The 24091-nt window shown below is 53.5% G+C and overlaps 1 protein-coding gene across 3 annotated transcripts in view; it reads left to right on the top strand.

Moving 5' to 3' along the window:
* Window positions 1–12795: 12795 nt before the first annotated feature.
* The window catches only part of LOC140404695 (cornifelin homolog), a 33707-nt gene continuing 22411 nt past the window's right edge, over window positions 12796–24091 (top strand). Inside the window, exons 1-2 of one of the 3 annotated variants that reach the window (XM_072493359.1) lie at window positions 12796–12916; window positions 23644–23772. In XM_072493359.1, the coding sequence (XP_072349460.1) occupies window positions 23652–23772 (121 nt within the window). In that variant the 5' untranslated portion in view covers window positions 12796–12916; window positions 23644–23651. Of the gene's footprint in view, window positions 12917–13690; window positions 13713–13880; window positions 13936–23643; window positions 23773–24091 lie in introns of those variants that run through there. The other 2 variants (XM_072493360.1, XM_072493358.1) reach the window with 2 other exon arrangements.

Here is a 24091-nt window from a genome sequence, read left to right as displayed (position 1 = left end):
CGAGGCCGTCAGTTGAGGGAGGTCTTTGCTTTCAATCTGTAATGGTTTTCACTGTAGATTCATTAGGATCTCAAGACTTCTCTGAAGATTCATAAACCCCAAGGCAGGCGACCTTTTTGGAAAGAGAGAGAAAGAGAAAGAACAGCTGACAGCTCCTTACCTCAGCGTCCAGACATGTTCTATTTCCTGGAACCTCTGAAAGCCAATCACTGTCTGTTGTCGGGCAGAATATGGTCTTTGGGCCAATCCGTTGGCCACCAGCCAACCAATCAAACCAAATCCCTCTGATCTCTCGGGTGCCAGAAAGTCTGAGTTCTTCTGTTCAAAATCTAAAGCTCCAATACCACAGCGCGCTAGTCTGTAACTTTTGAGTTCCTCACTTCCTCATGCTCGATTGACAGGTATAAGGGATGGCAGGGTGGCCCAGTGGTTAGCATCCTGCCTCACAGCACCAGGGTCCCGGGTTCGATTCCCGGCTTGGGTCACTGTCTGTGCGGAGTCTGCACGTCCTCCCCGTGTGTGCGCGGGTTTCCTCCAGGTGCTCCGGTTTCCTCCCACAGTCAAATGTGTGCAGGTTAGGTGGATTGGCCATGCTAAATTGCCCCTTAGTGTCCAGGGATTTGCAGGTTAGGTGGGGTTATGGGGATCGGCCCGGGGGGGGGGGGCGTGGTGCGGGTTGCGAGGGGATGAAGTCACAGAGCCCTTTGACCCTTTGAACATGGCAACAAGAAGTTGACACTCAAGGTCATCGATAGACCGAGAGCCAATGGTAGTCAGCGAGCAGAGCGCAACTGAGCGGGAACCTCTGGCAGTAGAGATCTGGGGCACACCAATTTCGAGAAGGCGGTAATTTATTCAGATGGCGAAGAGAGCAGGGCCCATGGATGGTGGGTGGGGGGGCAGTAGGGTAGTTTAGCCTGAGCCTCAAGCTTAAAGTGGGCCTCAAATGTAGACATGACAATTCTTTGGCATTTGATAAGTTTCACAACTTGCTTTTCCGAGCATCAGGAGATAATATCGGAAAAGAATGTGGGCGGGATTCTCCGTCCTTCCAGCCCCGTTTTCCGGAGCGGGATTTGGCAGCAACTCTTTATAATGGATCAGTTTTCCACATGTGAGCCCAAAAGGAATTGCTTGAAGAAATACTCGAACTTGGACTCTTGTGAATGAGGTGCCGGAGGACTGGGGGATAGTCAGTGTGGTTCCATTACTCAAGAAGGGAGGAAGGGCTAAACCAGGGAACTACAGGCCAGTCAGTCTAACCTCAGCGGCGGCGAAACTACCGGAAGCAATTCTGAGAGACAGAATTAATCTGCATTTGGAGAGGCAGGGGTTAATCACGAACAGTCAGCGTGGTTTTGTTAAGGGGAGGTCATGTCTGAGCAACTCGATTGAGTTTTTTGAAGAGGTGACCAGGAGTGTAGATGAGGGCAATGCATTTGACGTAGTCTACCTGGACTTCAGCAAGGCTTTGGATAAGGTGCCACATGGGAGACTGACGGCGAAGGTCAGAGCCCACAGGATCCAAGGAAATTTGGCAAATCCAGGGGTGTTTTTCTGACTGGAGCCCGTGTCCAGTGGGGTCTCGCAGGGATCAGTGTTGGGGCCTGTAATGATATGTATATAGTCAGGTTAGTGAAGGGTTAATTATTACATCTCTGTGTAATTCAAACACTAGAGGGCACCACCACTTCTCTTTATATAAATCAGACCTCAGGGAATGCTGGGTAGTTAGCAAAGGAATAAGCCTGAGAACAACACGAGGAGTAGATTAGATTGGAGAGAGTTAATACAAGGATATTATTAGTGACTACGTGATTATTGATTACTGCTAGACAGCTTCAATATTACTTTATTATTAACTATAGCTCTGTAGCATGTGCAAACTTCATTTAATTAATCATTATCCAATAAATTAGTTTTGTTTCAGTCTAATGATTGGTGGTTTCTTTGTCATCAACTCAACGGACCATTATGGATCAAAAGGCAAAGAACACGACATATTACCACCAAGAGTAATGTAACATGGTACCAGGAGTTGAAACATAACATGGTACCGCGTGAACAGCTTTAAATCTTAATGTACCATGTTCCAACTTGGTGCCAGGGTGTCTACTGAAGCTAGTTCGATAGTTTAGTCAGGAATTAGTCAGAAATACTAATACACAACTCTAATTTCGAAGCACCGCCCTGTTACTGCGGGACATCGAAGAATCCAGGATGGATCGAGCAAGCTCACGTTCCACGACGACTTCGGATCAATGGTAAACTTAATGTTAACTGGCGGGTGTTTAAACAAAAGTTTCAACTCTATCTCTCATCCTCTAACCTAGAAACTAACAGAGATGAGCAAAAAACTGCTCTATATTTACGAATGACTGGGCAACATAGAAATATATAACACATTCTATTTTGACAATGATGCTGAAAAAAATAACTTTGAACTGGTTGAACAATTTGACTATTATTTTGAAAATAATGGAAATCTCCGCAAAAGACTGCAAAAGAAACAAAAAGCGCTTTCTCAAGGTTCGATCTAAATGTGCAATGCGAGGCAACAATCTAAAAATAGATGTGCCGAACTGTTTCATCATCAAAGTGAATTTTTTTCCCCCTCCGTTGAAGCTGTGGCGCAGTTGAAAATTAATCGCGCTCGAAAAGACGAATGTGCGCAAGCGCACCTGAAAAAAACGTGCGATTCTGATTCTGAACGGCCTGCGCCTGTGCGGGACCAGTTTGCACAAGCGCGCTTACAAAGAAGACGCGAACTGGAATAATACCGTTCTGCGCATGCGCGAGAAGCTGCGCGTGCGCAGCTGGAAAAGGAGCGCACTCAGGAAGAAAATCGATTTGCGCATGCGCAAGAACGGCAGGATGTCAGAACATTTTGGACATGTCCACTTAAAAGGAAACTTACCGAAAATTGAAAACAAAACAATTTTAAAGGCACAAAATACAAGTTGTTTTTTTACCTCGCAGGGCAGGACATTGCCTGGATTTGGACAAAAAGCTGAAGAAGACTTTTGCGGCAGCATGGAACAAAATGTTTGCAGATCGTTGTTACGTCGGATGTCAAACGTACAAGAAGAAAAAGACTCCACACAGAGGGCACTGAAATACTCCACAGAGAGAGCACTGAAAGACTCCAGAGAGAGAGCAATGAAAGACTCCAGAGAGAGAGCACTGAAAGACTCCAGAGAGAGAGCAATGAAAGACTCCACACAGAGGGCACTGAAATACTCCACAGAGAGAGCACTGAAAGACTCCAGAGAGAGAGCAATGACAGAAGAAAACTACAAAGGTCTCTCCAGCTTATGTGGTCAACAAGAAGATGATGATGAATGTCTACCCACTGTCTTTACGAATAGTGACAAAGTGATCACAATTAGCATACAAGATGTGCAGGACAACAGTGAGACTGACAGATCTCAGCTCGACTGTACTAAAGAACATGACAATCCAAGTAAAACAAGAAATGAATCAATTCGGACCACATCTATTCTAAACAACCTACAAGAAAATTACATCTTGGAGAGGAGCACCAAGCGATCAAAGATGAATCAAATCGTCCAGAAAGGACTGACGTCACAGAGATCAAAGTTAAATCAGATCAAAAAGAAAGGACTGATGTAAAAAAGTTCAACGAAACATCAGATCATTCACGGGAACTTCAGATCATAAAGCTCAGCGAAACATCAAATAACACAAAGGACACTGGTACTAAAAAGTTTGAAAATGACTCCAACAATCCAGATAGATCAGTTATTGAACACAAAAAGAGAAACTACGGAACAACAGATTGTACACAATGGGACAACCGTGCAACTGAAGGACAAAACACTGCCAGGAAGAACAGGACATTGTTCAGACACAACAAATGTCATGCCAACGAATTTCATGTACTTGCTCAAAGACAAAAAGGCAAACCAGTTTATAAGGAAATGATGTACAAAATCGATACCACAAGCGCACAACAAAAGTGGTTCAACCAGTCGAACACCTGGGGCGAAATGCTCCGGAAACGGCGCGATGTCCGCCGACTGGCGCCCAAAACGGCGCAAATCAGACGGGCATCGCGCCGCCCCAAAGGTGCGGAATGCTCCGAATCTTTGGGGGCCGAGCCCCAACCTTAAGGGGCTAGGTCGGCGCCGGACGAATTTCCACCCCGAGAAATCAGAAAGCACTGAGGATCAGAGGGACCTGGGTGTGCATGTACACCCGTCCCGAAAGGTAGCAGGGTGGGTGGATACAGTGGTTAAGAAGGCGTGTGGTATACTTGCCTTTATTGGCTGAGGCACAGAGTTTAAGAGCAGGGCGGTTATGCTGGAATTGTAGCAAACGTTGGTTAGGCCACAGCGAGAGTATTGTGAGCAGTTCTGGAATCTACATTACAGGAGGGACGTGATCGCACTGGAAAGGGTGCAGAGGAGATTTACCAGGATGTTGCCTGGGCTGGAGAGTGTTAGCTACGAAGAGAGATTGGATAGACTGGGGTTGTTTTCCTTGGAGCAGAGGAGACTGAGGGGGGGCGGGATTGAGATGTATAAAATTATGAGGGGCACAGAGAGAGGAGACAGGAAGGAACCTTTCCCCTTGGTGAAGGGTGAAGGGGGCAGAGATTTAAGGTGAGGGGCAGGCGGGGATGTGAGGAAAAACCTTTACACCCAGACTGGGGGTGGGGGGGGGGGGGTCTGGAACTCGCTGCCTGAAGGGGGGGGGGTGGAGGCAGAGACCCTCAGGACATTGAAGAAGTATTTAGATGTGCGCTTGCGATGCCAGGGCAGACAAGGCTATGGGTCAAATACTGGAAAACGGGATTGGAATAGTGAGGTGGATGTTTCTGACTGGCGCAGACTCGATGGGCCGAAGGGCCTTTTCTGTGCAGCAGACCTCGGTGACTCTGACCCTCTGGGATGTTTCCTAATATCATTTAGATGGTGTATTTTTGGTCAGTTTACCTGCATCAGTGACTTCAGGGGAATGCTTTGAAGTAGGTGAAGAACTATCATTGTCCAACAAAGGGACAAGAGGCATTGAATGGTCTCGCCATGGTCAACAACAGCTGGGACATTACATGAAAGCTCGATCGTCCATTGCATACTGCAATGCCACACACTGTCCATGTATCCCAGCCTGGGGAGAAGGTGACACCATGCTGACATCGTAACTCAGAGGCCCAGGCTAATTGGTAATAGAAACTGACAGTGCAGAAGAAGGCCATTCGGCCCATCGAGTCTGCACCTACCCTCTGAAAGAGCACCCTGCCTTGTCCCGCTCCCCCCCCCGCCCCCCCAGCCCTATCCCTATGACCCCACTGATGCACGATCAATTAAACTCAAAGACGAGGTTGTAACATAACTGAAGGCTTTAGAGTAGATGTATGAGGCAAGTTTTTTACACAGAGGGTAGTGGGTGCCTGGAACTTGCTGCCGGAGGAGGTGGTGGAAGCAGGGACGATAGTGACATTTAAGGGACATCTTGACAAATACATGAATAGGATGGGAATAGAGGGATACGGACCCAGGAAGTGTAGAAGATTGTAGTTTAGTCGGGCAGCATCGTCGGTACGGGCTTGGAGGGCCGAAGGGCCTGTTCCTGTGCTGTACATTTCTTTGTTCTTTGTTTTTTGTTCTTTAATCGACTAAAACTGTTCCCCAGCAGCTTCGGAACAGAGTGGGGGCTGCTGGGACGGCACCGGTTCTTATACCCCGCCTGTCAGGGCGGAGCTACGTACCAACAGCCAATGGTAAACTCCTAGGTTGAACCAATGGCCTTCAGCCTCTTGTGTACTGTAATACCTGATAATACCACACCTACCTAACCTGCAAATCTGTGGACTGTGGGAGGAAACCGGAGCACCCGGAGGAAACCCACGCACACACGGGGAGGACATGCAAACTCCACACAGTGACCCGAGACGGGAATCGAACCTGGGACCCTGGAGCTGTGAGGCAGCCGCGCTGGCCTTCGGGCCACTGCTCCGTCCCGTGGGTTCAACGCCCATCACGGCAGCCGGTGGAATCTAAATTCAATTCATAACAATCCGTCCAAGCCAGGGGACCGCGACATGGTAAATCGAGTGTCATGAAGGCCCCAACTCCTGTTAGGGCCGGAAACCTGCCTGCCTCACCCCGGTCCGGCCGACATTTGACCCACAGTGAGGTGGTCGGGCCGTTAGCCAAAACGGCCACGCCGCTCAAGGGTAATTCAGGGTGCAGTGACAACCCCCTCACGCCACCCCCCCTCCCCCTCCCCGCTCCACCTCATGTCATGCCTCCAGGCGACCCCCAATGTGCGACTCGCTCGGGGACTGAGGTGCAGGACACGTGAGGGAGTGGCCGCTCTGGTTCTGCCACATTCCACACACACAGACACAGTCCCATTGAATACCAGCTGAATCAAGAAACAAAAAGCTTTTGTTTCCTGTGAAAAAGAAACCACAAAAGCCAGCCTGCGCGACAAACACCGGCTTCCCCATGGCAACCGGACTGGATTTCATTTCTGCAACGCTTCACAACTGTGCCAATGTGCTGGGGCCCCTACGTCACAGAGGAGGGGACCCCGCCCCGCCAACGTCGGTCGGGCATTCTTGTCCCCGCCCCGCCCTGCCCGCGGTGTCGGCTAATCAGCTCGGGACCCGGTTCCCGACGGCTGGCTCCAAGGTCGAGAGCGGGTGGTGGTGCACGCCGCGTCCGAGTGGCCCCGCATTCTGAGGCTGGCTTTGAAAGCAGACCGAGGCAGGCCAGCAGCACGGTTCGATTCCCGTACCGGCCTCCCCGAACAGGCGCCGGAATGTGGCGACGAGGGTTTTTTCACAGTAACTTCATTGAAGCCGACTCGTGACAATAAGCGATTTTCATTTCATTTCATTTTTCATTTCATTTCATTTTCATTTCTCCTACAAGAGAGGATCTAACCATCGCCTCTCGACATTCAATGGCATTACCATCGCTGAATCCCCCACTATCAACATCCTGGGGGTGACCATTGATCAGAAACTGAACTGGACCCAGACACATTAATACTGTGGCTCCCAGGGCAGGTCAGAGGCTGGGAATCCTGCGGAGAGTAACTCACCTCCTGACCCCCCACCCCGCCAAAGCCTGTCCACCATCTACAAGGCACAAGTCAGGAGTGTGAGGGAATACTCTCCACTTGCCTGGATGAGCGCAGCTCCAACAACACTCAAGAAGCTCGACACCATCCAGGACAAAGCAGCCCCGCTTGATTGCTCCCCCTTCCACAAACATTCACTCCCTCCCCCACCGCCGCACAGCGACAGCCGTGTGTACTGTCTACAAGATGCACTGCAGCAACTCACCAAGGCTCCTCAGGCAGCACCTTCCAAACACACCCCCTCTACCATCTAGAAGGACAAGAGCAGCAGATACCTGGGAACCCCACCACCTGGAGGGTCCCCTCCGAGTCACTCACCGTCCCGACTGGGAAATATATCGGCCGTTCCTTCACTGTCGCTGGGTCAAAATCCTGGAACTCCCTCCCTAACAGCACAGTGGGTAGACCTCCACCTCAGTATTGTGTTATTCACCCTGGGAGAACACGGGCTGCAACAGGAGCGCAAGGTTAAAGTCAGAAGCTGAGTCCGCAGCCTTGCAGAGTAGTTGCTTCACGATATGGACCCCCTTTCTCGACCTTCCCGTTAGATTGCGGGTAATGCGGGCTCGAGGTGATGTGCTTGAGCTGGTATAGCTTCGCGAAGTTGGACCACTCTTGGCTGTAGAAGCAGGACCGTTGGCGCTCATGACCGTGAGCGGAATGCCATGCCTGGCAAATGTCTCCTTGCAGGCCTTGATGACAGATCTCGATGTGAGGTCGGACAGTTTCACCACGTCGGGGTAACTCGAGAAGTAGTCAATTCTAAGCACGTAGTCACGCCCATTGGCGTGAACAAGGTTGATTCCCACCTTAGACCACGGAGAGGTCACGATCCTGTGTTGCTGGAGTGTTTCTTTGGGCTGAGCAGGCTGGAAACACTGGCAAGTTGCACAATTGAGGACCATGTTGGATATGTCCCCGTTGATGCCAGGACAATAGACAGCCTGCCGGGCCCTGCGCCTGCATTTCTCGATTCCGAGGTGTCCCTCGTGGATCTGTTTGAGCACTAAGCTCTGGAGGCTGCGAGGAATAACGATACGATCCCGCTTGAGGAGGATCCCCTCGACAACTGTTAGGTCATCCTTGACATTAAAGAACTGGGGGCACTGCCCTTTCTGCCAACCGCTGCAGAAGAGGGTCCTTGGTAGTCTCTTCTCGAACGTTGACGACTCGTTCGTCTGAGGCCGGGAGGGTGCTGGCACACAGTTGCACCTGTGCCTCAATTTGGCGGATGAAGTCGACCTGTTCACAGGGTGAGGTGATGGCGCGAGACAGGGCATCCGCAATGATTAACACCTTGCCCGGTGTGTAAACCAATCCAAAATCATACCTGCGGAGTCGAAGGAGAATGCGCTCGAGCCTGGGCGTCATGTCATTCAAGTCCTTGTGAATGATATGGACCAGGGGCCTGTGGTCAGTCTGAGAGCCGTGGTGTGTGATGAGAGGTTGGGAATGAACTTTCCCAAGAAGTTAACCATACCCAGGAAGCTTAGTACCGCCTTTTTGTCTTCCGGGGTCTTTGGCATTTGGCCTTGTTCAACTTGAGGCCGTTGGCATGTATGCGTCTAAAGTCTTGTTGGAGACGAGATATGTGTTCCTCTGGGGTCGTGGACCATATAATGACATCATCTACGTAGACCCGCACACCCTCAATGCCCTCCAGCATCTGTTCCATGATCCTGTGAAAGATTTCAGAGGCTGAAACAATACCGATCGGCATGCGGTTGTGACCGTACCTTCCGAAAGGCGTATTAAACATGCAGAGCTTCCTGCTGGACTCGTCCAGTTGTATCTGCCAGAAACCACGCGATGCATCGAGCTTCGTGAAGAATTTGGCATGTGCCATCTCACTGGTTAGCTCCTCCCGCTTCGGGTCGGGTAGTGTTCCCGCATTATGGTTAAGATCCTTGGGATCTATACATATGCGCGGTTCTCCAGAGGGTTTCTTCACACAGACCATCGAGCTGACCCAGTCAGTCGGTTCCGTCACTTTAGAGATTATACCCTGGTCTTGGAGCTCCCGCAGCTGCGCCTTTAAACGGCCCTTCAGAGGAGCCGACACCCGGCCTGGTGCTTGGATCACAGGCATCAGGCCTGAGTAAGATTTTGTAGCGGTACGGCAGCGTGCCCATCCCACTGAACACATCCGGGTGTTGTGACAGGATTTCGGCAATGTCAGCTTGGAGATTCACATTGGCAGAGGACATGGAATGGACGCGCTGGGCGAGATTGAGTAGCTTGCATGCATGGGCACCGAGCAGGAAAGCCTTGTCAGGCTTGACGATTTCGAATCGCAGTGTGGCTTTGATGGCCTTGTTGGTGACAAGACCCTAACGCAGTGATGGCATTGCCATTATAATCAAGCAGCTGACAGGCCGGCGGAAGAATTTTTGGCTGCCTTTGGATGCGAACAAGATCTGCTTGAGATATGAGTGTCCAGTTGAACCGGACGCTGCGTTGGTTAACGTGTACGTCAGCACGCCATTCGTCCGCAGAAGCCACGTTGAGGATGGGTAGGCGTGTTGCTGAATTCGACGAGGCCTTGTCATACGTGGTAATGATGCCCACACGATATGGGGACTCCAGGCAGTCGTCCTCTGGATCCGTGGTGTCACCAGGTTCCGAATCCAGCAGCCCGTGCTGCACACTTCGAACGCGTTTGCGTTGGAACTGGGATCGCTGGCCCCACGATCGGAGGTGCTGACCCGCACAAGGCTGCATAATGGCCAGGCTTCCCACAACTTAAACATCGCCCGCCTCTTGCAGGGCATTGCCGCTTTAAGTGGGCGGTGCCGCAGTTCGGGCGCGTCATGACGGTGACGCGGTAACGCTCCGTGCGTCGTCGCACATGCGCAGTGCGGTCAGCCGCCGCTTCGTTCTCCCGTCCGTGGTGCGCATGCGTGGGCCCCTGGGAAAAGCATGAAAAATGGCCGCCTTCATCGATGCTAAGGCGCCGTATCTGGGCGATGGCCTGTACACTCGCAGCCTCGTGGGAGGCAAGTTGGTCCTGTTCTGCCGGTTTAAGGCGGGAGTAGCGACTTTTCACCTGTTCATGCACTTTACACGTTTCGACATGTGTAAAGTGGTCATCCACGCATGTGCAGTGGAGGGAGTCTCTTCCGCCTCCGCCATGGTGGAGACCGTGGCGGAGGCGGATGGGAAAGAGTGCCCCCACGGCACAGGCCCGCCCGCGGATCGGTGGGCCCCGATCGCGGGCCAGGCCACCGTGGGGGCACCCCCCGGGGCCAGATCGCCCCGCGCCCCCCCCCCCCAGGACCCCGGAGCCCGCCCGCGCCGCCTTGTCCCGCCGGTAAGGTAGGTGGTTTAATTTACGCCGGCGGGACAGGCATTTTAGCGGCGGGACTTCGGCCCATCCGGGGCGGAGAATCGAGCGGGGGGGGGGGGGGCCGCCAACCGGCGCGGCGCAATTCCCGCCCCCGCCGAATATCCGGTGCCGGAGACTTCGGCAACCGGCGGGGGCGGGGTGCACGCCAGCCCCCGACGATTCTCCGACCCGGGGGGGGGGGGGGGTCGGAGAATTTCGCCCCTGATCCCTGATGAGGGAATCAGCGATGTCACCGTAGTTGCAGGATTGCGCTAATATACGGCGATGAGTGAGAAAGGATTGGAAAGGCTCATCCTTACCCTGAAGGCGTTGCTGGAAGACATAGCGCTCAAAGCTCTCGTTCGTTTCGACTTCACAGTGACTGTCGAATTTGGCTAACACGGTCTAGAACTTGGTCTTCTCCTCGCCGTCGGCAAAAGTGAGCGAATTGAAGATTTGGATGGCCTGGCTCCCCCGCAGTCGATAGGAGCAGCGCGATTTTTCTGGCATCGGACACATCCTCGAGGCCCGAGGCCTCAATGTAGAGACTGAACTTCTGCTTGAAGACCCGCCAGTTGGCGCCGAGATTTCCGGTGATCCGGAGCTGTGGAGGGGCCTGGATCGTCTCCAGGCCGCTGGAAGGCGGTTGCTGGTCGTCACAGAATTATTCAAGGTAAATTACTTCGATGAAGTAGACTCCTGGGGCGTCACTCTCCGACCCCCCAGCGGGTCGGAGAATGGCCGTTGGCCGCCGTGAATCCCGCCCCCCGCCGGTTGCCGAAGTCTCCGGTACCGGATATTCGGCGGTGGCGGGAATCGGGCCGCGCCGGTTGGCGGGGCCCCCCCCCCCCGCGCTCGATTCTCAGGCCCGGATGGGCCGAAGTCCCGCCGATAAATTGCCTGTCCCGCCGGCGTAAATTAAAGTACCTATTTACTGGCGGGACAAGGCGGCGTGGGCGGGCTCCGGGGTCCTGTGGGGGGGGGGGTGCGGGGCGATCTGGCCCCGGGGGGTGCCCCCACGGTGGCCTGGCCCGCGATCGGGGCCCACCGATCCGCGGGCGGGCCAGTGCCGTGGGAGCACTCTTTCCCTTCCGCCTCCGCCACGGCCTCCACCATGGCGGAGGCGGAAGAGACTCTCCCCACTGCGCATGCGCGGGAAACTGTCAGCGGCCGCTGACGCTCCCGCGCATGCGCCGCCCGGACATGTTATTTCCGCGCCAGCTGGCGGGGCAACAAAGGCCGTTTCCACCAGCCGGCGGGGCGGAAATTCCTCCGGCGCCGGCCTAGCCCCTCAATGTTGGGGCTCGGCCCCCAAAGATGCGGAGCATTCCGCACCTTTGGGGCGGCGCGATGCCCGTCTGATTGGCGCCGTTTTGGGCGCCAGTCGGCGGACATCGCGCCGTTTGGGGACAATTTCGCCCCTGGTATCATGTTGTGTTATTCACCCTGGGGTAACACGGACTGCAACAGGATGCAGATGAACGGTAAAGCAGACACCAAACGTAGGCGTTGGTTCAATACGATTTATTGAACTTCTGTAACAATGCACACACCTGGCTGTGGGTTGACACGACTACTCTCTGTGTACTACCTCTAACTTACTAGACCAGGCTAGCTCTGATCCACGTGTAGAAGGTGCTGACTGATATATACACCCTGACTGTCACTACAGTTATCACCAGTGGCAAGAGGCGGTGTGCTGATGCCTCGTGTGTTTTATAGTTGGAAGCCCCCTCTGGTGTTCTGTCTGGTGATTGGTTGTGTTCTTTCCTGTATGTTGATTGGCTACCCTGGGTGTCCGTCACTGCCTGTTTTTACCTCATGATGTGCATGGGTGCATATTATGACACTCAGGTCCTGCAGCGGCACAAGCTCACCCACCACCTTATGAAGGGCAAGTAGGGATGGGCAACAAATGCTGGTCTATACCAGCGACGCCCACATCCCGCGTATTAATTTTTAAAAACATGACTCGAAGGCAGCCCCCCCCCCCCCCCCCCCCCCCCCCCGCCTCCCCCCCCCCCCCCCACCCCCTTCCATGTGCCCCAACCACTTGGAGCCGGTGTAGCACAGTGGGTGGGGACCACTCGGCCATTGGACCCATTCGCGGCCCCTGTTGCATGCCACGTGACCGAGCGGGGGTTGCCGCCCTCTGGGGCAAAGGGGAAAATGGGGGTCCCATGAGCATCCCAACTCCCGCGTTCACCCCCATTTGGAAATTCTGCTCTCATTGAGAGCCAGCCTGTTGCAGTAATGTTGCAGACAGCGCAGGCGATTAATCCAGGCGAGCAAGGGTTAAAGTAGAATGAAATAAATGTTGTCGGTAATCCAAACCACAAACACTCCTCCCTATAAAAATGATTTAAGGTGCCTCCCATGGAGCACACTTGTTCGTGCACCTGAGCGAGTGAGAGTTGAATCATTAAACGCTGTTAACGGTGAGGACCCTGCAGACGAGGATTGGACACTGACAAGGTACCGAGGAGAGGAGGGCGCACAGTGCGATCCCATTAGTGCGAGGTGGCGGGGACGGGGCACAATAGCATCTTGTATCTATGCAGCAATGTGGTACAATGGCTCACGTTGATTCATGGGAGCGACACCAAGCGGAGCGTGACGCTGAGCCGTACGTAGTGCTCAGGATGGCTGGCCAGCCAATGCCCCGTCCCCCGTCCCCCCCCCCCCCCCCCCCCCCGTCCCCGCAGTGAGGTCGGTTACAGACAGCGTCTACCAGCGGACAAGGAAGGCGAGGCGGAGAGGTCCAGGGAAGGGATTCCAGAGCTTAGGGGAACCGGGCAGCTGAAGGGCACGGGCGTGACCTGCAGGAGACTGGCGTTCCAGGAGCTCAGAGATCTCTAGGGGGTCTTGGGGGGGGGGGGGGGGGGAGCAGGGGCATGCGGGGAGGGGGTTGCGGGCTTGTGGGAGGTTACAGAGATAGGGGAAGTGGCGGGGGGGGGGGGGGGCGCAAAGTCACAGGGGAACTTGAAAAGTTAGGATGAGGATTGTAAAATGGTTTAAACGTGAGCCAGTGTCGGGCAGTGAGCGACGGGCGGGGGAGGCTGGGTCAACGGCTGGCAGCGATGTAAGATAGTCCCCGAGAGAGAATTCCGTGGGAACCCCTTCAGCCAGAAGGGGTGGAGAGAATGCGCAACCCGCTCCCGCAGGGGGAGGCGGAGGCGGGCGGCGGACGGACTCATTTCAGAGAAAGCTGGATGAACAGGCGATGGAGAAAGGAATCGGAGGTTGCGTTGATGGCCGGGGTTGACGTGAGGTGTGGCAGGAAGCTTGCGTGGGACAGCAGCAGCAGCGCGGAAACGATGCGGCGAGTGGGGTTCCTGGACTGTAAATTCGCTGCCACCCTGCGGCGCGCTGGGGGGGGGTGGGGGGGGGGGGGGGGGGGGGAAGATAAGAAGGATTGCATTCATATAGCGCCTGTCACAACCACTGGATGCCCCCGAGATGCCTTTGTAACCTTTCTTCGAGCAGTCATTGGGGTAAGAAGGTTGTTGAGCCAGTGGCCAATGTTGGAAAGTGGTGATAACCCCACTTATTATCGACGCATCGCCATCGTATTGGCACTGCGAAGGTTAATCCTTCCACAGCCCGGCTGTTGTCAGGTGAACTTGGTCATGGGAGGATTAATGTTGTTTGCATTGTCTCCCTTGACATTTAGCTGTTCATTGGCAGTTCCTCGTTTTGGCCGCTGCGAAGAGGCAGGTTCCCGGTTCTAGGAATTCATACTCAGGTGCTGGGAGTTTTCCTGGAGTGTGGCAGTGTCAAATCAGAGCCTTCCCAGTGAGAATTCTGGACTGGTTTTAGCTCCTATTCCGACTAATCCCACTCCCCCCCTCACTTCCTCTATCCCACCCAGTCTAATCCCACTCTCCCCTCACTCCCCACACCGTTTAATATCCCACCCAGTCTAATCCCACTCTCTCCCTCACTCCCCGCACCCTTTAATATCCCACCCAGTCTAATCCCACTCTCTCCCTCACTCCCCGCACCCTTTAATATCCCACCCAGTCTAATCCCACTCTCCCCTCACTCCCCACACCCTTTAATATCCCACCCAGTCTAATCCCACTCTCCCCTCACTCCCCGCACCCTTTAATATCCCACCCAGTCTAATCCCACTCTCCCCCTCACTCCCCGCACCCTTTAATATCCCACCCAGTCTAATCCCACTCTCTCCCTCACTCCCCACACCGTTTAATATCCCACCCAGTCTAATCCCACTCTCCTCTTCACTCCCCACACCCTTTAATATCCCACCCAGTCTAATCCCACTCTCCCCTCACTCCCCACACCCTTTAATATCTCACCCAGTCTAATCCCACTCTCTCCCTCACTCCCCGCACCCTTTAATACCCCACCCAGTCTAATCCCACTCTCCCCCTCACTCCCCGCACCCTTTAATATCCCACCCAGTCTAATCCCACTCTCCCCTCACTCCCCGCACCCTTTAATATCCCACCCAGTCTAATCCCACTCTCCCCTTCACTCCACGCACCCTTTAATATCCCACCCAGTCTAATCCCACTCTCCCCCTCACTCCCCACACCCTTTAATATCCCACCCAGTCTAATCCCACCCCGCACCCTTAAATATCCCACCCAGTCTAATCCGACTCTCTCCCTCACTCCCCACACCCTTTAATATCCCACCCAGTCTAATCCCAATCTCTCCCTCACTCCCCGCACCCTTTAATATCCCACCCAGTCCAATCCCACTCTCTCCCTCACTCCCCGCACCCTTTAATATCCCACCCAGTCTAATCCCACTCCCCGCACCCTTAAATATCTCACCCAGTCTAATCCCACTCTCCCCTCACTCCCCGCACCCTTTAATATCCCACCCAGTCTAATCCCACTCTCCCCTCACTCCCCACACCCTTTAATATCCCACCCAGTCTAATCCCACTCTCCCCTCACTCCCCGCACCCTTTAATATCCCACCCAGTCTAATCCCACTCTGCCCTCACTCCCCACACCCTTTAATATCCCACCCAGTCTAATCCCACTCTCCCCACACTCCCCGCACCCTTTAATATCCCACCCAGTCTAATCCCACTCTCCCCTCACTCCCCACACCCTTTAATATCCCACCCAGTCTAATCCCACTCTCCCCCTCACTTCCCACACCCTTTAATATCCCACCCAGTCTAATCCCACTCTCCCCTTCACTCCACGCACCCTTTAATATCCTACCCTGTCTAATCCCACTCTCTCCCTCACTTCCCAACCCAACCCCACTCTCCCCATCACACCTTTAATATGCCACTGAGATAATCCCCCTCCCTCGTTTTGATCCCAGACCAGCCCCAACAGTGGCTAGGGGATCGGATCGTACCCGCCATATTTTATTTCGTTTTTAATACTTTGCGGAAGGAATGTTTCACTCCAGCAGTGAGTGCATGAAGAAATAGGGATTTGCGATTTCTAACCCAAAACCTTATTTTGAATACAATATTAAACTCTTTAACTTCACATCCAAAAAGAACACCTTACAATTACCCCTTAACAGCACAAATTAATTCCCCATTAAATAACAAGAAATAAAACATACAGCTCTCAATCTAACTTGAATGCAGCATGCCATAGAGTGCTTGCTTCACAGAACAGATTTGGTTTCTGTTAGAACCCCTTCAGACTCTGGCTGAGGGTCTTCAAAAACCTAATTCACCCCTGGCCTGTTTTGGCTTCTTACTTGTCCTCAGACAAGACTGCTCTGCTTTAAATATGATTACTCTTTTATAACTATCCTACTGTGTGAGAATTGTGGGCTCTGCGTCAGACAGATCAGACTTCAACTCCTCTCCACAGGTTTTCCAAAAAGTATTTGCATTCCTTAGCTCCACCCAGCGAAGATATCATCTCCGCTAGCAGCAAAACAAGTTAGCTCTCCAGGCTGAAAGCACATTACCTCCTCAGGGACTTTCCCTTGTCAAACCACAGTGCATTCATTCAGATGGAAAACCAAATTTCTCTGGTCAATTTCACCCTTTGGCTCCTAAAAGCTCCCTGCAAAACCAAATCCTTGTTAAAAACATGACCACTGCACTCAAACACACTGTCACCCCAAGCTTTTAATCCTTAAATTGCCCCAATCTTTGGAAGCTAATATTCCTACAATCCTCCATTCATCACACCCCAAACCCTTTAATATCCCTCTTTACTGTAACCACCCGACTCCATTTTAAGGAGACAAATTCATTTCTATAGCGCCTTTCACAATTGCAGGCTCAAAACGATCAGGAACCAATGATGTTACATTCTCGGAGTATAATCCCTGCTGCAAACACAGGATCCCACTGCGCACAGCAGGATCCCGACAACAGCAATGTGATAAAACTAGATAATTTGTTGAGACAATATTGGTTCAGGGACTGAACATTGCCCTCGGGACACTGGGAAGAGTTTCCCGCTTCTCCAAAGCGGTAGCCCCCGGGAGTGTTGACGTTTACGCGAGGGGCAGGGAGGCAGCCACTGTTTAATGGCTGAGGCAACTGAATTTGTACTTGTTGCAAGGGAAGTAAAGGAGGATCTGTTGGCCTTCATCGCGAGAGGATTCGAGTACAGGAGCGGGGATGTGTTGCTGCGATTATACAGGGTCTTGGTGAGGCCACACCTGGAATACTGTGTGCAGTTTTGGTCTCCTTCTCTGAGGAAGGATGTTCTTGCTCTCGAGGGAGTGCAGCGAACGTTTACCAGACTGATTCCTGGGATGGCGGAACGGACGTATGAGGAGAGATTGAGTCAATTAGGATTGTATTCGCTGGAACTTCGAAGGAGCGTTTCTTGGAGAAATGTATAAAATTCTAACAGGACTGGACAGGGTCGATGCAGGAAGGATGTTCCCGTTGGTGGGGGGGGTGTCCAGAACCAGGGGGCACAGTCTGAGGATACGGGGGAGACCATTGAGGACAGAGATGGGGAGACATTTCTTCACCCAGAGAGCGGTCGGCCTGTGGAATTCGCTACCACGGGAAGTAGTTGAGGCCAAAACATTGATTTCAAGAAGGAGCTCTTGGGGCGAAGGGTGGAAAGGATTTGGGGGAGTGATGGGGGTGGGGGGGGGTGGCGGGAACTGGTTACGGAGTTGGATGATCCGCCATGTTGAATGGTGGAGCAGGCTCAAAGGGCCGAATGTCCGTCTCCAGATCCTATTTTCTCTGTTTCGATACTGCCTCCACCAGGGATTCTCACAGTGACTGGGGTGGTTTCTGAAGATCTCATGTCTTGCTCGAGGCTGGTTGGAGTGGATTAACTTTCCCTGTTGTTTGCCAGCATATGAGCAATGATAGATAATTACCCACGATCACATCGGATTGTACAGCCCGGGATAGAATGACACGTAATTTCCAGGACAGACGCAAGCTGTCCGGTCTATCTGCCGCACCCTGATGTCCCTACCCCACACGAGTCTCCCTCCCACCCATCACCATATCCCTCCACCCTGTTCTCCCCCTTTTGTTCATCCAGCTTCACATGCGGGGGGGGGGGGGGTTTAGCTCGGTCGGCTGGACGGCCGGTTCGTGATGCGGAGGGACGCCAACAGCGCGGGCCCCGTCCCGGCTGAGGTTATCCATGAAGCCCCCCCCACCCCCACCCTCCCAAACTGCCTTCCCCACCTTGCCCCTCGCCTGCGATGTGGCGTGGTGCGACTGTGGTTAGCGCTGGTGCCACACGGTGCCAGGGAGCCGGGTTCGATTCCGGCCTTGGGTGGCTCTCTGCGTGGAGTTCGTCATGCTCTCCCCGTGCCTGTGTGGGCTTCCTCCGGGTGCTCCGGTTTCCTCCCACAGTCCGGGTTTGGTGGATTGGCCATGATAAATTGCCCAGCGGTGTGCAGGTCATGGGGCTATGGCGGAGTGGACTGGTGAGTGGACATGGGAAGACTGCCCTTCGTCAAGGGTCAGTGGTGACTCGATGGGCCGAATGGTCCCCTTCTGCACTGCAGGGGTTCTATGCCCCTTCGGCTCGAGGGGAAATAAGTCTTTCATGCCCACGCTGACTAGATCCCTCATAACTTTGTTAGGCCTCACGTCAGCCTCCTCTGTTCCGAAGGAAAACACCAGTCCATCCAATCTCTCCTCATAGCTGCAATGTCCTGGCAACAATCTCCTCTGCACTCTCTTCCTCTCGCTCCCCCCCTCTCCCAACAGCAGCCATGTCCTCCCTGTAATGTGGTGACCAGAACTGTGCACAAAACGGCCTAACCAGCATTTTACACCCTTCCTGTCATCACATCCCTGCTTTTGTATTCAAAATATCGCCCAGTAAAGGGAAACATTCCAGTTCTCCCTTTCCCACCTCACCCGCCTGCTCCCGTTTATTGAGCATTCCTTGGCATTATTTGCCATCCATTACCTCGCAATTCTGCGGACTGAATTCCGTGCGCCCTGATGTGTTAGGCAGGTCGGTTTGGTGTGGACTGCACTTGATGCAGCGATGCGAGTAACAGACCTCTAACACTGTAAAAGATCCAACACGGATTTATTGAACGATAGAACTAACATACATATTTATCTGTGGGTCGATACTATACTGAACTGACTGGAGACCTTGTAGTAGCCTGACCAGACTTATTAGCTACCGCATGGTGTTTGCACTTGCTAGCTCGTGGACTCTGACTGTCTTAGTGACTGGGTCCCGAGAGAGCGGGAAACCTAGTGCCCTCTGGCTTTATAGTGGTGGTGTCCTGTCTGGTGATTGGCTGCACTGTGCTGTGTGCTTACTGGTCATCCTGTGTGTCAATCACTGCCTGTCTGCATCTCATTATACACGAGTGGATATTATGACATCCCCCCCTTTTTAAAAATAAATAAATACTAAGGTCTGGATGCTTATATATATATATATATATATGCCTGACTATATACAGAAAGATGTCTAAATGAACATATATACATAGGAAGGTTGCGATAGTGCAGATACATGGCAAATGAAACAATATTTACAGAGGTCCAATTGGTGAAATCACAAAAATGTACAAAAGCTCAGTCTATAGATTTAGTCTTTGTGGTGGGTCCGAATTCTAGTTGATCACCGCAGAGGCGGATTAGGAGCCGCCTGCGCTTGGAGAGGCGGGATCACTGGCATCGCGGTGGGCACGTGGACCGGCAGGATTGCTGGTAGATGGGTGGAAGAATGGTTGGTTTGGCGCGGATGTGTCGAGGTCGGATTTCGAGGTGAGGTTTGCAGACGCGCCGGTGTCCGGTTTGAACCGGATGCGAGCCTTGTTCACTGTGAGGACAGCACACCACTCGTCGTCGGGATCCACGCTGAGGATCGAGAGGCGTTTCGCCGTTGTGGTGGAAGGCAGCGCAGGTGTAGTTATGATGCCCACCCGGTGTGGGGACTTGAGGCACTCAGCATCAGGGTCTGTTGGGCTGTCGGGATCGGAGTCCGGCATGCCTTGTTGTATTGAGCGGACACTTCTGCGCCGCGGCTGGGATCGCTGGCTGCTGAGCGGTGGAGCAGATCTGCAAAGGGCTGCGTAGTGGCCAAGCTTGCCACACTTGGGAAGACGGAAGGACTGAAAAGATTCATCCTCACCCTGAAGCCTCTGCTGGAAACCGTACCGTTCAAAGCTCTCATTCACCTCAATGCCGCAGTGGCTGTCAAACTTCAGCAGGACTGTTTTGAATTTTGTTTTGTCTTCGCCGTCAGCGAACGTGAGGGAGTTGTAGACGAGGATGGCGTGGCCCCCCGCGGTGGAGAGAAATAGCGCGCTCTTCCTGGTATCCGCTGCTGCTTCGAGGTCGGAGGTCTCGATGTACCAGAGGAACTTTTGCTGGAAGAGCTTCCAATTTGCGCCAAGGTTGCCGGAGGTGCGGAGCTGCGGAGGAGGCTGGATGTTTTCTATGTCACCAGATGGCTGCTTGCTGGTCAATGCTGATTCACTTGAGGTAGGTCCGTCAAGATCCGTATCACTCTGGTACCATGATGTGTTAGGCAGGTCGGTTCGCTGTGGACTGCACTTGACGCAGCGATGCGAGTAACAGACGTCTAACACTGTAGAAGATCCAACACGGTTTTATTGAACGAAAGAACTAACATACATATTTAACTGTGCGTCGACACATGGTGTTTGCGCTTGCTAGATCATGAGCTCTGACTGTCTCAGTGGCTGGGTCCCGAGAGAGCGGGAAACCTAGTGCCCTCTGGCTTTATAGTGGTGGTGTCCTGTCTGGTGATTGGCTGCACTGTGCTGTGTGCTTACTGCTCATCCTGTGTGTCAATCACTGCCTGCCTGCACTTCATTATATACATGCGTGGATATTATGACACGTCCCTTCCCTGCCCACGCGACCAAACTATGTTAACATCCTGGAGAGGGGAGCTATCCTCTTCGCTATTAACCACACGGCTAATTTTGTGTGTCATCTGCACATTTCCCAATCACGCCTCCCACATTTAGGCAAGGCCGGCGTTCGCTGCCCGTCCCGAACTGCCCCGGAGGTGGCAAGACGCCATCTTGAGCTCCCGCCGTCCACGTGGTGCGTGTCCATTCACGGGTTCCTCCGGGAGTTATCCCATTCCAGGATTTTGACCCAGCGGCAGTGAAGGAATGGCCAGTGAATTTTACACTCCGTTCCGCTTCCCCCCCCCCCCTACAGACCCCGGCCCCCCCACCCTCACAGGTGGGTTGTAGGCTGTCGGAAGGTGGCGGGGGGGATAGTGAGTATGAAATATCGTGGATGGGATTCCCGCTGCGTTTATGCTGGGTTCCCGTAACCTCTCAGTGATTTGACTCCCCCCCCCCCCCACCCCCCCGCCCGACCCTTGCCCCGATTGAGGCCCCTAAATGGCCAATTATTGACCACATAGAAGCCTTTTCTTGTCCAGCCTCAATTTTGAGTCTGACGGGAGAAATGTCCATCCGAAGCCCTGTTCTCATTTCGGACGCCCCCTCCTCCTCCCCCTCCAAGGTCCAGTAACCGCTGGGCCTCACTCCCTCCCCACCTGGCCCTGGCCCCCGACACCCTCATCCCCCACTGTCCACCCCCTGCCAGCCCGCCCAACCCTCCCGTCCCCGAGACCCCCAAAAGTCTCCTGGAATCCCGGGACTTTGGGTCGGGGGCTGCCTGCAGTTCCAGTCCTGTCCACTGGAGCCTCTGGCGCCGCAGGGACCAGGGAGCTGTTTGATTGGCCGGCAACTGTCTCTGGCGGGACTTTCTCCCAGACGTCCCGGCTGCGACCGATTCAATCATCGAAAGCCCCACCATCCTAAAAATTCTGGCCATAGTTCCCGGTGAGTGACTCGGAGGGGGACCTCCAGGTGGTGGGGTTCCCAGGTATCTGCTGCTCTTGTCCTTCTAGATGGTAGAGGCTGTGGGTTTGGAAGGTGCTGCCTGAGGAGCCTCGGTGAGTTGCTGCAGTGCATCTTGTAGACGGTACACACGGCTGCCGCTGTGCGTCGGTGGTGGGGGGAGTGTGAGTTTAAGTTGGCGAATGAAATGAAATGAAAATCACTTATTGTCACGAGTAGGCTTCAAATGAAGTTACTGTGAAAAGCCCCTAGTCGCCACATTCCGGCGCCTGTTCGGGGAGGCTGGTCCGGGAATTGAATCGCCCTGCTGGCCTGAATGGGGTGCCAAACAATCAGGGGGTGCTTTGTCCTAGATGGTGTCGAGGCTCTGGGCAACCGCCACCCCTCCACCACTCGACCTGTTACCCAAACCGTTGATGTTGAAGGTGGGAGTCTTTGCTGAGCGCCTGCCAAGGGGAGGTGGTTAGATTCTCTGCTGTTGGCGATGAACATTGCAAAACACCTGCGTGAAGTCCATGCTCCTAAAAATGTTATCTAGTTCTGGTGTCAGGCAGGTCTGAATTGCTTCAGTATCGGCGAGGGTGTGAATTGGCATTGAACACTGTTTAACGTCAAAGTGAAGAACAGGTTTTCCAAATGCCCCGAATGCCATTGCTTTGACGTCAATGTTGTCCGCAATCACCCCGCTCAACTGGTTTCCAGATTTAATTGTGTCGATGGATTTCAATGAGTCAAAATATTCAATCAGGACAAAACCCGCCCTCTTCCCCCTGGAAGAGGAAGACGAGGGTAATCTAAAAACCCAGCTTTAATGTCGTAAAGAGCGTAAAAGGGGAGAGACAACTATGATCATAGAATCCCTGCAGTGCAGAAGGAGGCCATTCGAGCCACTGACCCTTTGAATGTGTACCTCGCCTTATCCCGCACCCCCCTGCACATTTTTGGGCAATTTATCACGGCCAATCCACCTAATTCTATGAACTATCTTTGGACTGTGGGAGGAAACGGGAGCACCCGGAGGAAACCCACGCAGACACGGGGGAGTACATGCAAACCCCACACAGACGGTCACTACTTGCCTTCAAACAACCGCGCAACCTCAAACAAACCATTGTTTGCCGCAAACTTCAGAACAGCGACCACGACACCACACAACCCTGCCATGGCAATCTCTGCAAGACATGCCAGATCATTGACATGGGCACCACCATTACACGTGAGAACACCACCCACCAGGTACGCGGTACACACTTGTGCGACTCCGCCAACGTTGTCTACCTCATACGCTGCAGGAAAGGATGTCCCGAAGCGTGGTACATTGGCGAGACCATGCAGACGCTGCGACAACGAATGAACGGACATCGCGCAACAATCGCCAGGCAGGAATGTTCCCTTCCAGTCGGGGAACACTTCAGCAGTCAAGGGCATTCAGCCTCTGATCTCCGGGTAAGCGTTCTCCAAGGCGGCCTTCAGGATGCGCGACAACGCAGAATCGCCGAGCAGAAACTTATAGCCAAGTTCCGCACACATGAGTGCGGCCTCAACCGGGACCTGGGATTCATGTCGCATTACATTCATCCCCCACCATCTGGCCTGCGAAATCCTACCAACTGTCCTGGCTTGGTACAATTCACGCCTCTTTAACCTGGGGTTACCCCATCTCTGGATCTGTAAAGATTTAATCACCTGCTAATGCTCGCGTTCCAAGCATTGTCTGGCATCTTTGAATCTGTCTATATATGTGTTTCTGGAACAGACCTCTTCGTTCACCTGAGGAAGGAGCAGCGCTCCGAAAGCTAGTGATTTGAAACAAACCTGTTGGACTTGAACCTGGTGTTGTCAGACTTCTTACTGAGGCTAGTTAGGTGTACAGTGTGAGCACAGCCCTGACTTACCAACTCTCTCTCTCTCTCTCTCTGTCTCTCTCCCAGGATCAGTCATGGCTGCCCCTGTTGTCGTGATGGCCCAGCCAACACAGACTACCACCACCACCATTATCAGCACACAGCCCAAAGGCTGGAACAGCGGGATCTTCGAATGCTGCGAAGACTGCGGGATCTGTATGTATCAACTCTCTCCGCCACCCCCACTCCCCGCCTGCTCTCCCCTCTGCTGTCTCCCAGCTCCCTCAATCCCCCCTCCCCCGTCCCCGCCTCCTCTCCCCCCTGCTGTCTCCCAGCTCCCTCAAACCCCCTCCCCCCTCCCCGCCTCCTCTCCCCTCTCTGTATCCCAGCTCCCTCAATCCACCCTCCCCCCTCCCCGCCACCTCCCCCCTCTCTGTCTCCCAGCTCCCTCAATCCCCTTCCCCCCTCCCCGCCCTCCTCTCCCCCCTGCTGTCTCCCAGCTCCCTCAATCCCCCTCCCCCTCCCCGCCTCCTCT

Source organism: Scyliorhinus torazame, chromosome 31 (genome assembly GCF_047496885.1).
Source record: "Scyliorhinus torazame isolate Kashiwa2021f chromosome 31, sScyTor2.1, whole genome shotgun sequence".
In the NCBI taxonomy this organism is placed as follows: Eukaryota; Metazoa; Chordata; class Chondrichthyes; order Carcharhiniformes; family Scyliorhinidae; genus Scyliorhinus; species Scyliorhinus torazame.
This window is presented reverse-complemented; position numbering and strand designations above follow the sequence as displayed.